The sequence below is a fragment of the Hypanus sabinus genome, unplaced genomic scaffold (genome assembly GCF_030144855.1).
Source record: "Hypanus sabinus isolate sHypSab1 unplaced genomic scaffold, sHypSab1.hap1 scaffold_419, whole genome shotgun sequence".
NCBI classification, from domain to species: Eukaryota; Metazoa; Chordata; class Chondrichthyes; order Myliobatiformes; family Dasyatidae; genus Hypanus; species Hypanus sabinus.
Genome location: NW_026781298.1, coordinates 333,998 through 349,609, shown reverse-complemented (window position 1 = coordinate 349,609; position 15,612 = coordinate 333,998). Strand labels below are relative to the sequence as shown.

General features: G+C 43.0%; 1 protein-coding gene across 1 annotated transcript in view; it reads right to left on the bottom strand.

Moving 5' to 3' along the window:
• The window catches only part of LOC132388825 (NACHT, LRR and PYD domains-containing protein 3-like), a 172,671-nt gene that overhangs the window by 4,741 nt on the left and 152,318 nt on the right, over positions 1–15,612 (bottom strand). Inside the window, exons 6-10 of the mRNA XM_059961248.1 lie at positions 6,687–6,781; positions 5,410–5,565; positions 4,576–4,742; positions 2,455–2,626; positions 2,287–2,352 (exon numbers count right to left, since the gene is read on the bottom strand). Coding sequence (XP_059817231.1) covers positions 2,287–2,352; positions 2,455–2,626; positions 4,576–4,742; positions 5,410–5,565; positions 6,687–6,781 — 656 coding nt within the window. The remainder of the gene's footprint in view (positions 1–2,286; positions 2,353–2,454; positions 2,627–4,575; positions 4,743–5,409; positions 5,566–6,686; positions 6,782–15,612) is intronic.

Below are 15,612 nucleotides of genomic sequence, written 5' to 3'. Positions count from 1 at the left end.
GTAAGGCGCACACTCCACAATTCAGGAGCAACTTCTCCTCTGCCATCCAATTTCCGAATGGACATTGAACTCATCGATAGTGACTCATTAATCTATATTTTTTTTATTTCTATTCCTACACAACTTATTTAATTTAATATTTTATTGAATCACACGAACTTGCATAGCTATATCTATTATATATGGTTTCTTTGGAAATTAGTTCTATTATTTGAATTAGTAGATTTAGCTTTACTGATGCAAGAACAGCTAATTTCCAATCATTCCTGTATAGCTGTGTCAAAGTATAATTCCTTTATTACATTTATTCTGATTTGATACCTGATTTTTCTCCGTTTCAGTAAATTAGAACGCGGGTTTAAAACTAGACGAAACCATAGTGGGCTTTGTAAGTCGCTCTGGAAAATGTCTCCATTTATTTTGAAAACAGTGGTTGTTAATAGGGCGATTATTGTACGCCAATACTTCATCAGATGTTTAGAAATTTCACATTGATTTAGGTGCATCTTATATATATTAGGAACTTCTCTTAAACACGCGAGTGACAGAATCAAATATTTTCTGATTGACAGTATAATATTGAAAGATTTCTGCTTTCCCCAGATCTTGCTGTAGAATTACTTAATCTATTATCAGTTGATCCTTAAATCCGTTCATACCCAAACTGTATTCTTACTGCTCTTCTAAATATCTATTGTGGTTATCTAAGTAAGTGGTAATTATTTACGAGATGCACGATGTTACAATTTTATATATAAAATCGTCTTATTATTATGAAGTCAGTAATAACATAGTAGATGACCATTCAATAGTCTTATAAATGCAGAATTAAAGATGTTCTTTTGTATTTACTGCCCCATGGGAGTATGGAGGAGGAAATGTTTGAGGTAGTTTAGGGTTCAGCATCAAGGCCTTAGGCGCGGTTAGTGTCTTGCTAACTTGATTGAGTTCTTCCAGGAGGTGACAAAGGTGATGGATGAAATTACACATAGATATTGTCTGCTTGGATATTAGTTGGGTGTTTGACAAGATCCCACATCGGAGGCTCATACAGAATATTAACGTGCTGGAGAACTTTGTGAATTGTCCTGGCTGCCGGGGACGCACACTAGGCGAAAATTCTTTCGCTGGCGGGTGGTGAATCTGTGAAATTATTGTCATAGACAGCTAAGGAAGACAAGTATTTGGGTATATTTAAAATGCAGATTGATATGTTCCTGATTAGGAAGAGTGCCAACGTTTACTGGGATAATGGGGTAGAGAGGAATTGAAGAGCAAGTTCACTGCGCCGAATGGCTTAATTCTGCTCCTGGATCTTATGGTGTTAGCAAGCATCTGGAGTATTGTATTCACTTCTCTTTGTCCAGCTCTTGGAAGGATTGGTGAGGCTGCAGAACAGGATCATCAGGGTGCTGCCTGGATTCAGTGGCATGTGCTACAAGTAGAGGTTTGATAAACTTGGTTTGTTTATTCTGGAGTTAGACTAGAGATCTGACAGGTGTATAAAACAGAGAGATAAGATTTTGGGTAGCCTGAATTTTGTTGTTTTGTAATCACATATGACTGGTGTCTAGTACCTGAGGGCATTTGGTTAGAGTGAGACGGGGTAAATTTACAGCACAAGGGTAGTTTTTTTTCACGTGGTAGTGGATGCCTGGAATTTATTGCGTGAGTCATGTCGGAGGCAATTATGATATATATTCTCTTAGATATACACATGAAATGTGTGGTAAATGCGGGGGTATGGTCAATAATATAGAAGAGGACAACAAAGTATTTATTTTATTTCCCAGATATATAAAGAGTAAAAAAAAAGTGAAAGGTTCTATATCGGACTGCTGAAAATGATGTTGTGGATGTAGTAGTGGGTGAAAAGGAAATGGCAGACAAACTCTGTGGAATTCACTAGGGAATTACAAAATGTAAAGAGCATCAGCAGACAGAATTGAGTGTAGCTGCTTCACAAAGGAGAAGGGGCTTGGGAGATGAAAGGTCTGAAGATTGAAAAGTCACCTGGACTGGGTCATACCATTTATTAGGAGCCTGTCTGGGGTGTGTGGGCATTTCCAGAGCGTTAGGACCTGGAGTGAAGGCTTCAGCAGAACCAACACCTGGATTAATAGAAGAATACATTGTAGAATATTCAGGTCACAACGAGAGATTCTCTGAATTTTAACCTGAACCAAAGATCAGCGAGTGATTAATGGTGAATTACAATTCCCAGGTTCTACCAAGTCACAGTCAAGCATTTGAGATCTGGTTTGAATTAAGCATTTCATCACTCACCTATCAGTTGAGAGGGTAACTCAGATAACCCTTGGGTGATGTTTATGTATACCAGTGGATCGGGACCTGTTTAAATAATTTAAAAACAAATCCATGAAAACAGAGCTAAAATAATTAAAACTGTTTATTTCAATATGCCTTTGTGTTCAGAGTGTGTTTTTAACGTACCGAGCTCCTGTATTTCCCTCAATATTCTGTCCAGCTTCGGTAACTCAGTCCTCCATTTCACAAAGGATTCCCACATCACTCTCCGGGCCCGGGAGCCTTTGTCCATCACCAAACTGAGGAAGAGTCTGGAACTCTCTGTCCGTTTTCCCTTTTCTGTCAGCTCAGTGACTTTCTATAAAAAGGAAACAATGAATTTACTGTGGAGCTGACAGACAGACATGGAGAATGTGCAGGAAAATATCTGTTCATGGTCCCAGTAGCTTCAGAACAGATGCAGTCACTGGGCTGCTGCCTCATCCTCCCTGGGTTCAGTCATTAACAGAGAAACAGAAACTGAAGGAAATTCTAAATCAATATTGTGTAAGAATAAGGATTCACTGACATCATGCAGTATATTCAATGTGATTAACTTACTTGTCCATAAATGTGTAACATTACATCAAAAAGATGCGACAACAAGAACGGAAGAGAGAGGGCAGCGAGAGAGCAATAAAAAATGGCTGGCAGGCATCACTGAGTCGTGGCTAAACGAAAATCCCAGTTGGGTTTTCACATCTATGGATAAATAATCTAATCGAAAGGATACGTGAAAGAGTTGGATTGACTCCGTTCTCATAGAAAAATATAGAAGTCTTTATAAGAAAGTGACATCGGATTGGACGATGTAGATGTTAAGAAACTGCATAAAAAATAACCCAAATAGAACAGTAAACAGATTGTGGGCTACAAATTCCAGTGGGAGAGAGAAGCGGCATGTAAAGAGGTCAACGCTAAAATAGTCATGGAGAATTTCAACATGCGGCAGGCTTTGCAAAATCAGGTCGGTGCTGAATCCCAAGTGAGGGAATTTATACAATGCCAATGAGACGGCATTTGAGAGAAGCAAAATGGTTGAACCCATTATAGCAAAGCCGTATGTGGATTCTGCTTTAGACAATAGACAATAGACAATAGGTGCAGAAGTAAACCATTCGGCCCCTCGAGTCTGCACCGCCATTCTGAGATCATGGCTGATCATTCACTATCCATACCCAATCCCTGCCTTGTCCCCATATCCCTTGATTCCCCTATCCATCAGATATCTATCTAGCTCCTTCTTGAAAGCATCCAAAGAATTGGCCTCCATCGTCTTCCGAGGCAGTGCATTCCACACCTCCACAACTCTCTGGGAGAAGAAGTTCTTCCTCAACTCTGTATTAAATAACTGACCTCTTATTCTCAATCCATGCCTTCTGGGACTGGACTCTCCCAACATCTGGAACATATTTCCTGCCTCAATCCTATCAATTCCTTTAATTATCTTAAACGTTTCAATCAGATCCCCTCTCAATCTCCTCAATTCCAGTGTGTAAAAGCCCAATCTCTCCAATCTCTCTGCGTAAGACAGCCCAGCCATCCCAGGAATCAAACTAGTGAATCTACGCTGCACTTCCTCAATTGCCAGAATGTCCTTCCTCAAACCTGGAGACCAAAACTGTACACAATATTCCAGGTGTGGTCTCACCAGGGCCCTGCACAAATGCAAAAGGACATCCTTGCTCTTGTACTCAATTCCCCTTGTAACAAAGGCCAACATTCCATTTGCCCTCTTCACTGCCTGTTGCACTTGCTCATTCACCTTCATTGACTGGTGAACTAGGACTCCTAGGTCTCTTTGCATTTCTCCCTTTCCTAACTCTACACCGTTCAGACAATACTCTGCCCTCTTGTACCTGCTTCCAAAGTGGATAACTTCACATTTATTCACATTGAATGACATCTGCCAAGTATCTGCCCACTCACCCAGCCTATCCAAGTCTCCCTGTATTCTCCTAACGTCCTCTTCACATGTCACACTGCCACCCAGTTTAGTATCGTCAGCAAACTTGCTGATATAGTTTTCAATGCCCTCATCTAAATCGTTGACATAAATCGTAAATAGTTCTGGTCCCAATACAGAGCCCTGTGGTACCCCACTAGTCACCTCCAGCCAGTCCGAGAAACACTCATTCACTGCTACCCTAAGTCAGAGATGAAATTCTCCATTGTCATGTAGAACTACTAGAACGTGAAGGAGATTAATATCGATCACTATTCCCTCTCATACCAGTAGTTCGGTGACAATACACTAAATAGACTCACCTCATTTTCTTCTCTACTGAAATGTCCCTGCTTTGTCAACATCCAACCGAGTCTTTCAACCTTTTCTTTAATCGCATGTTTGAGTCTGTCCCTGTAAAACTTTGTCAGTTGGAACAGTAGATATTCATCCCCCTGTGCCAGCAGCTTGGAGATTGTAAACTCTGGCTCTGTGAATATAAAAAGAGAATGTCGGCACGAACTCAAATATCCCTCGTCTCCACCGCTCTCACCCAACTCAACAAAAAAATCGTCTTGGACCTACCTTCAGCCACAAAAGAAGATTTATTCCCAGTCTACAACACTGGCCATAAAACCCACCCGACAATGTTTTAGGCATTATGTTACCAGAAGGACCACATTTAATACAAAACCAGTCCACCCACCGGCCCATCCTCTCACCTATATTTGGATGGGCGATAAATGTTGGGACTGTCAATGATAGTCGCTTCCCAACGATACTCTCTCCTTCCTGGCGAATACATTTCCCTTAATGCATATCCCGGGAACACTCTCTTATCCTGACAGCTGCATTTCCTCCAAATGTCACCCTGGAAATCCTCGGAAAAGGTAGTAAGTTTCCTGTAGCAGGGTAGCGGGTGCCCACTACACCACATGTACCACGCCCACACATTTCCCCTCTCTGACCAACCCTCTAACAAGGCCACACCTTTACCCTCTTCCCTGCCACATTCTATGAACTCATCAGCCTCATATTTCACTCACCCACTCCTTGTTGGGGAGTTGTCAATTCCGTGTTTAATGAGCTTCCGAGCTGACTTGTGCCGGTTCCAGGGTCCTGATCGGTGTCCCTGACGCCACTGTCTCTGGACTGACTTTGCTCCCCTTTCTCTGCGGCCGGACTGCATTCTCCTGGCACATCGCTCTCGATCCGACGCTGCTTTGGTACCTTGCTTCCCGTGTCCTCATCATCTTCCCTGGATGCGCTGCCTGGGAAGAACCTCTTGAGTGCTCTCCAAAACCAATTCCCACCTGAAATAAATGATGAATTGCAGGTTATACTGGAGTGATTTAGAGCTGAGCAGAACAAGGATTTACAATGGGTGTCTGCAATGGAGCCGAGACTCCGGCTGACCAGAGTTGGAGTGGGACTCTGCTGGTGAATGTGAACTGCACTTCCTACCATGTGACTATTCTGATAAGCCGGAGACTGGACACATGCCCTCCCAGAAGGAGAACAGGATAGGCACAGTAATATTGATTAGTGGCTTCGCGCTGATGACCAGCAAATCTTAATGAAACAGCGACGGGTGACACCGGGAAATATCACTGAGATTATTTTCCACAAGCAAAACTATCCCTGGGGATCACGCTGTCCAGTCGTCTGTGTCACACACAGGCGAGCCATTGGATTACACTCTGCCCGATCAGTTAGATCACACATTCTCCGTTCACTGTGCAACACACTGTCCGCTGCACTTTAAATCTCTGTTTTGAGAAACCCACATTCACCTTTTGTTCGCAGCGCAGATATTCATTGGTTTAATAAAACAACGAAACAGACCACAAGTTTATCTACAATGAACTGTCTCCTGATCGTCAGCCGTTCCCAACATTGGTAATGTTCCCGGCATGGCTACACTAAATAGTTTTCGAAAACTCCCCTCATCTACGTTGCGCTGTAGCCAAGAAAACCCAAAGGGTGTTGATAGCTGCCCTTCCAAAACCTGAAATACTGTGTTAACACACCATCTCTGAATTCGCGGAAATGTTCCAATCATCTGGCCTTGAGCTTTAAAAATGAAAGTAGGAGATGTCTGACACGTCAAGGCTTGTCTAGAGGTGAAACAGACCCTGAGCCCTCTGTCGCATTCCTGTGTTTCACTCACAACCACTTGACTCAGGGCCTTCTGCTCCTTCCAGTCAGGTGAATCTTTGTAAGATGAGCGGAGTGTTGACCATTACCGATATCAGGTCGCTGCGCCGGAACTGCTAGATCGATCAATTACACAATGACGCTTTACCAGTGCGATCAATGGCCCTGCTTGGTGAAACTTTCCTGTGCACTGTTAAGACCTGTGTTAGTTTCTTCATCTGAACTCTTGTGCACCAACAGGACAGAAGTTCAATTATAAAGATCCCAGTGAACATACCTGTAGCCATTCTGATTCTGACTGACGATTGTTGATTGTCGTCGTCTTGTTTACACTTTGTTTCCGGTGCAGGGAATCTCCACCTGTTGGTGATGCTGTGAATTACACAACAAACAAACAGTGAATCGGAGAATGATTACTTTGCGAATATGACAGTAGGACCATCCCTTGTATCAGAGCAGCTTAGACACCAAACATTCCCCGTTTCCATCAACATACAGACTATGTATGTCTGTCCATGGATACCTGGCGCATCTACTGATAGGGTCACAGAGCAACAGAGCACAAATACAGACCATTCAGCCCATCGAGGCAATGCCAACATAGTGCCCACTGAGATGGTCCCAATTTTATTTGATGCATCCAGTTCCAACCGGCCTCGTCACTCCATCTTCACATCCCAGCTATACAATTGCGCCTGCCTCATCCACTTCCTCTGGCAGGTCCCTCCACATCATCACCAGCCTCTGCATGGAACGGCTGTTGTTCGTGTTTGTTTTGCAATCTATTTGCAACGCCTCTTCCCAATTAGATCACCTACAAACTGCGATAAGCTTTACTGTGAGCACCATCCACTACTTTGTGTCATCCGCGAACTTATCAGTCAAACTTTCTGCATTCCCATTCAAATCACTGTTACAAAATTACGTACATTAAGAGGCCCCGACGTGTTGCCTTGGCGGCACATCACTAGTTACTCGCCTTCATTACGAGGAGCAAACTTTAATCACTACTCTTTGCTTGCTACTTTTAAGCGAATGTTGAATCCATCTAACTTGCTCTCTCTCTGGAATGCATGGGGCTTAATTTTCCAGAACAAGCTGCTACGTGGGACCTTATTAAAGGTTTTCATGAAGTCCTATATAAACATCCATGGGAAAATAACTTAGAATTTTCACCTCTGCTTAATGTCTGGTTCACAGGTTCTGACAATGTAATTAGTAGAAACGTACATGATGAAGCCAGGGTAGGTAAATGAAAATTATTGGTTGGCATTTGCTTGTCAGAACTGAATGAACTGTGGTGTTTGTACATTTTGCTTCAAAAAGGTTTGTCTCAGCAGAGGCTTCCATGGCAATATACTCGAGTGTTGGTAAATCATTACAGCTTGCAACAATCAGAGCGATCAGTGACATGTTACTGCAGTTCATGGTAATTCCATATTACTTAAATCACTACAGCACGAAGCAATTGCGACATAAAGAGAATAAATTGTCAACGCATTTTGAGATGATTATGATGTAATACAGATAAGCAAGGAGGCGTTGGAACTGAGCAAAAGCTACGTAAGAAGATGCAAGATTTGAAATTAGCAACCATGAGGGAATATGAGTGCTTTAAAGAGCTGGGCTGCTGGAAGCACATTGCCAAACCTGCAGTGATAGAAATTGTTTGGACAGAGGCATACTGATACCTCCAGGCACACTCAACCTCACCCCAAAAACTTCCCATCTTGCATTGTACAGATACATAATGTCTGAAGGACCAGTGTTTCAGTGAATGAGACTCACCAAACTTTCACTTGACGAATCAATGGCAACTCTGAGTCAGAAAGGTTCTTTAAAGTCGGTGCTCTCAATCCTCGGGCTGGTTCACTTGTTGCTGTTCCCTCATTCTCAGTCGTGGTTTATTTCCAGTTGTGGGCATTTCTTCCAATAAATCTCTCACCGCAGTCTAACGTTAACTAGAGAGATAATGAAACACTTTAACAATCCGAAGGAGAACATTTCCGCTGAATTTTGCGAAACACATAATACACTGAAATACAAATTTTGAAGACAAATATAAAGATCTCAGTGGACAAATCTGGAATTGTCCCTCACACGTCAAAAAGCCAAATTGGACAATAAGGGGACATAACAGACCACTCCCACTCGGATATGTCTTTCTACCGTCAAGATGAGGCCACACGCAGTTCGATGGAGCAATACCTTATCTCCCGCCTAGGTAGTCTCCTGCCTGCCGGCATGAACATTCAGCTCACTGACCTCCATTGATACCCCTGCCCCCTTGCCACATCCTTATCTATAATTTTAGTTTTTTTCTCTCCCTTTCTCCCCACTATAACCTCCCCCCAGCCCTACCTTTCTTTCTCATTTATTTCCAATAATTCTCCACCTTCCACCATCACATTTCCATCCAGACTATCACTTCCCAGCTCTCTACTTCATCCCTCCACCAACTTCTTATCCCTCCTCGACCACCCCATGTTAATTCACTCCTGATGAAGGGTTTCGTCCCGAAACGTCGTCACTACCTCCCCCCATAGATGCTGCCTGGCCTGCTGAGTTCTGCCAGCATTTTGTGTTTTTATTTCTTTCCAGCATCTGCAGATTCACTCGTGTTTCCGATGAAATGTAATTCATTTGGTATATTTTTTTTCCTTTGAAGAATGGACATTTTTCTCTCCAGATTTAACTGTGCCCCAGCTGTCAGGAACTGACTTCGATGTCAGTCTGTTTGTAAAGAGCCATTTTTAACAGATGTTGGTAGTTGGATCGTTCCAGTGATAGGCCGGTTGGGGAGCAACTGCAGCGAGATAACCACCCCCTAGAGCTAACAACCAGTCAAAGTCGACATCAAGATAAGGACGCCCTTCTCCTTCAGTTTATTGCTCACTGACTGGAAACAAGTTACCACTTCACAGCAACAATCATATGAAATTATAATCATTTCCCTCTGCCGAATTTGTCTGGCACTGTACTTGTTTTACAGATACATCTGCCGTTCCTCGTCAGAGCCGGGTGGAAAAACAGCAAGCATTAAATTCACAGCGCCTCTTATTTGTCAGAGTGTGCTGCTTTTTGTATGTTGAATTAGTATCTGGACATTCGCACCCTCAGTCCTGTTCCGTCATTCTCTATGATCACAGCTGGACTGAGATCTCAGTGACACGTCCCTGCGACCGTCAGCAACACTTCACTCCATTGCCTGTCAAGAATCTGTGTTTAGTGGAATTAAACACATTAAAAAAGAAAAATAAAAACTCTGCTTATCTTTTTCTTTCAGGGGGAGATTTCCAAAGACACATGACTTCTACCTCATAAAAACAACCTAATCTATCTTCATCTGTTTCAGCTCCCCTTACAGTGGCAAACCTGCCACCCACATTCCTGTCCAGACTCTGCGTGATGCTCACTCTCCTTATGACTTCTACCTCATAAAAACAACCTCATCTATCTTCATCTGTTTCAGCTCCCCTTACAGTGGCAAACCTGCCACCCACATTCCTGTCCAGACTCTGCGTGATGCTCACAACAAGGGCTCAATTAATTTATCTAAACATCAGCAGAAACAATCTCCTCTCCTTCATCCAAATCACAGAGATTACGTTCAAGTCCCCGTCTTAATCGAGTTACAGCGAACACAGAGTAGAGGTCAGCGTTGAAGCGGACGGGGAACAGCAACAGAGGGGACATGCACTCAGTGGCCACATTATTAGGTACAGGAGGTACATAGTGAAGCGCACACTAAGTATAGAATTTGCTGTTTTTGTCTACCGTCAGTGAGAATTACCACAATCTTTGTTAATATAAATATCACTGCCAGATCTACCTCGTCTTCTGTAAAAAACACACTTACGGAATAATCGAGCGCACAGATCCGTAAAGCCGTGCGCTTTCAATGATAATATTGATATGCTAGAAATATTAGAACTACTGCCGTTAGAAGAAGGCTTATTAAAACACCATAACATTCCCGAATACAGTCCATGTTCCTACCTGATGCAGAACACCTGGGTCTGGTTTCACCGAATCCAAGTATCTGAATTTTATGTCCCTAACAGTATGTGAACACACCCTGAGCAATGTTCAGTTGATAACTCGCTCATAAACCTGAGCTTCAGTCTATTCAGCATGTAACGCCACACTTTGTTCCACAACGCTTGTGTTAAACCACACAAAAACTCACCTTGCTTGAATTAGTCTTTCTAACTTGTGGTCCGAAGCAGAATTAATACTGAAGTGCGCGACATGTTACCACCACCATAGGGGAATCATAACCCGCATCCTGGTTCCGTTTGGTTGGTGCTGTCACATTGAATTTATTGTTCACCCAGTGACCAGTTTATTGTCAGATTATAAACTCCAGCGTCAGCTCAGGGCAAAGATCGCTGAGGGTTTATTGCACAGAGACAGCAGAAGGAAGGACGCTCTCCACTCTGATGGAATATTATGCATTTGAAATAGTGTTCTCTTTCGATCAGCGGACATCCCCTTTCTCCAGATTTAACTGTGCCCCCGTAGCCTGGACATGCACTGATATTAAGTTGGTCCTTTTAAAAGCCATCTTTAACAGTTCTCCGCAGTTGTAACATTTTGGTAATGGGCAACTCGGGAGCGGCTGTGCCAGCATTACCATCTTACAGAGATAAATACCCGTTAAAGCCGACAGCAAGACAAGGATGCCCTTCTCCTTCAATTCATTGTTCACTGACTGGAAACAAATTGCTGGATTACAGCGCCATCATATAAAATTTAGACCATTTCCCGGCTGCTGAATTTGCCTGACATCGCATTTAATTTACACCTAGATCAAACGTTTTTTTATCAGTGACGGATGGAAAAATCTCTGAACATTAATTTCACTGGGACTCTTATTTGGCGGAGGCTGCTGCTGGCATATTGGATTAGTAGCAGGACATTCGGCCTTTCAGTTCTGTTCCACCATTCTCTGATTCTCTGACCCCAACTGAACTCTGATCTCAGCGGCCCAAGCCTGCACAGCCTGCAACACGTCACTCCATTGCCTGTCAAGAAACTGACTGCGTTCTACGGAATTAAACATAAAAAAAAAATCTCCTGCTTTTTCTTTTTTTCCTTTGAGGAACAGAATTCCAAAGACACACTATTCCCCCTCGTAAAAATAATCTCGTGTATCTTCACCTGTTTGAGTTTCCTTTACAACAGCAAACATATTGTCCACATTGCTGTCAAGATGTCTCGTTATGTTACGTTTGAATAGCAACCGCTCAACTCATTTATGTAAACAAGCGGATAAAGTCTCCTCTCATTGATCTAAATAGCAGCGAGTATTATCGCCTCCCAACCTTTATCTAAGAATACAGTAAAAAAAATCCGACATTCATTCAATTCCTCAGACACCTCCCTCTGCAACAGAATCCTAGAATTCCTGAATGGGAGACCTAAGTCAGGCGGAACGGGAGCAGCATTCCCAGAACCATCACACTGAGCACGCCCCCCCCCCGCCAGGGCTGTGCTCAGTCCACTGTTGTTCACTCTCCTGACCCACGACTGTGCTGCAACACACAGCTCGAATTACATAATCAAGTTCGCCAATTACACGACCGTGGTGGGTCTCATCAGCAGGAACGGTGAGTCAGCTTACAGAGAGGAGGTGCAGCGGCTAACGGACTGGTGCAGAGCTAACAACCTGTCTCTGAATGTGAGCAAAACAAAAGAGATGGCTGTTGACTTCAGGAGGGAACGGAGCGATCACTCCCCGCTGAACATAGACGGCTCCTCGGTAGAGATCGTTATGAGCACCAAATTTCTGGGTGTTCACGGGGCGGAGAATCTCACCTGGTCCCTCAACATCAGCTCCATAGCAAAGAAAGCCCAGCAGCGTCTTTACGTTCTGCGAAGGCTGAGGAAAGTCCATCTCCCACTCCCCATCCTCATCAGATTCTGCAGAGGTTGTATTGAATATACAGCTGCATCACTGCCGGGTTCGGAAATTGCATCATCTCGGATCGCAAGTCCCTGCAGCGGATAGTGAGGTCAGATGAGAAGGTCATCTCTTCCCGCCATTACGGGCATTTACACTACACGCTGCATCCGCAAAGCAAACAGAATTATGAAGGACCCCATGTACCCCTCACGCAATCTCTTCTCCCTCCTGCCATCTGGGAAAAGGCACCGAAGTATTCGGGCTCTCACGACCAGACTATGTAACAGTTTCTTCCCCCAAGTTATCAAACTCCTCAATATTCAGAGCCTGGACTGATGCCGTACTGCCCTACTGTCTTGTTTATCATTTATTGTAATGCCTGCACTGTTTTGTATACTTTATGCAGTCCTGGGTAGGTCTGTAGTCTAGTGTAGTTTTTTTTTCTGTGTTGTTTTTTACGTAGTTCAGTCCAGATTTTGTACTGTGTCATGTAACACCATGGTCCTGAAAAAAGTTGTCTCAGTTTTACAATGTACTGTAGTAGCAGTTATGGTCGAAATGACAGTTAAAAGTGACGACTTGACTCGACTTGAAAATTGATGCAAAATGCTTATTCAGTGCGTCCTCCATTTTATTATCCCCTATTACTGTCTCTCGATCATCGCTTTCCACTTTCTCCTCGCTCGTATACTTTGTGTATCTGAACAAAAAAAACTTTTGATATCTTCTTTAATCATATTGGCTAGCATTATATTGTATTCCTTCTTCAACTTTCAATGAGTTTTATTTTGCCTTCTGCTGGCATATAAAATTTCCCAATCATTTAACTTCCCGCTAATACTTATTGTATTGCATGCCTTCTCTATGTCTATGGTGTTGGCGTTGAATAGTGTTCTGTGCCACGGCTGTATCATCTTCCTTTATAACACATCTCCAATTTAGTAAGAATATATTGTGTGCTTTAGAAATTCCTTTCGGAAACTACCGACAGTGCTGTTCTGCTGTCATGCCTGCCTGAATTCTTTTCCAATCGATTCTGGCGTACTCCTCTCAAATGGCATTGTAATTCCCTCTACACTGTAATTTTGATGTATCCTTTCTTTTCAAATTTGAGGGTGAACTCGATCATATCGTGATCATTTTCACCAAAGCTCTCTGATCAATTCCGGCTCGTTACACAGTATCTCCCGGTGGGCTCAACCTCGAGCTGCTCTAAAAAGCCACCGCGCAGGTATTCCCGAAATTCTGTCTCTTGGAGTCCAGGATCAGCATGATTTCCCCAGTCTTGCGCAACATTTTAAACCAGCATGACGATTATCATACTGCCCTTTCGGCAGGCGTTTTCTATCTCATGTTATATTGTGTAGACCAAATCCGTATTCTGGTTTGGGTTGTCTGTAAATATAACTCACTTAATGGTTTTATCCTTACAGTTTGTTGTTCTATCTACAAGGATTCAACACCTTGTAACCCCATATCACCTCTTTTAAATGATTTAATTTAACATTTAACCAACAGAGCAACCCTGCCTCTTCTCCATTCTTGGCTAGCCTTTTACTGCAAAGTATATCATTGACATTAAGCTCCCGCTTATATTCTTCCTTCAGCAACGATTCAGTGATTCTTACAGCATCCTATACTCGTATTCCCATATGAAACTGTGCGAGAAGTTCTTCAACCATGCCCAGTATACTACGTGCATTCAAATAGAACGCCTTCAGTCCAGTATTCACCCATTCATATTTTTCTCGCCTTTTCCGCTCCATCTTATCCGACTGAATGCAATTCTATTTAAACCCCCCCCCCCCCCAGAAAATTCCAGCCTATCAGCCCGCCAGCACATTAGACCCCTCTGATTCAAGAGTAACCCGTCCCTTTGGTAAAGATCGTTCTCTCTCCAGATTCTCCTCCAGAAACTGCAACACGATCTCATTCTAGTCGTCAATGTCAATTGACTAAAACGACAATAAATCGTCCCTGTGTTCAATTACCCAAACGACAATCAGCACACTTCAAAGATTATCTGTCCGACGTTAGTGGATGGTCGCATATCCGGGTCCTGTGACAGGCACCAGCTGCTCATACGACCATCTTCCACCAACTCACATAACTGCACGTACCCCGATCGGTGGGGTGGAGGGTGGGAGTGCGCTAAGCAGGTTTGCGAACCATGTTTGTTCAAATGTGACCTGCAGTCCAGTGGAGGAAGGGAGATCTCTACAACTCTTTTATTTGGTCCATCTTCAGAAAAAAAAAATCTCTGGGCATTTTTCAGTGCAGAAGCGGATAAAGAAACTAAAGTATGAAAACGGTGCAACTTGTTTTCAATGGTGTGGATAGTGTTTATTTCACTTACAGCTTTCTTCAGATGTATTTTTTTTCTGATGCCCAAAGCTGTCAATAATGTAGTAAATATAATTGTTAACATATATTCTCTGAAGATACGTTTAATATAATTTTAAAATATTATGAATACTGCAAATAAATGTTTATGTTTAAGTTGTTTCAACCAGGCTATGCACAAAGAGAAAGAGAATTATTGACATCACATATCAGATTAATTACGGTCAAAAATAGATATAGCTAACGCTTTATATTTCAGCACATGCAGAAATATAGACAACACCACGGGTTTGTATAGAATGAAATAACACACATTATTGATAATGATTTTGCAATAATTAGAAATGTTTGCTCCAATGGGAGTGAACATTCAAGACAAAGTTCTTTGGAAAAGGGGACGGATGTGAAACACGGTCTTGATCAATCTGCCTGATATCTTCGCCGATTAAAATCAGACTCATCTCTGGGACTCTATGAACAGCCATTCTCTGGAATGGAACTACAGATCAGCGGACAGGAAGCAGAGTCGAACACGAGGAAATCTGCAGATGCTGGAAATTCAAGCAACACACACAAAACGCTGCTGGAACGCAGCAGGCCAGGCAGCATCTATAGGAAGAAGTACAGTCGACGTTTCGGGCCTTGCCTGTTCTCCATCTCCCTCTGGTGCTCCCTCCATCTTTCTTTCTCCCTAGGATTCCCGTCCCATGATCCTTTCCCTCTCCCTTTTGCCAATCAACTTTCCAGCTCCTCCCCCTCCTGTCTACTATCATTTAGGATTTGCCCCATCCCTCCCACTTTTAAATCCCTTACTATCTTTTCTTTCAGTTCGTCCTGACGGGTTCTCGGCCCGAAACTTCGACTGTACTTCTTCCTACTGACGCTGCCTGGCCTGCTGCATTCCACCGGCATTGTCTGTGTGTTGCGGGAAACAGAGTGTAATAATGGAATG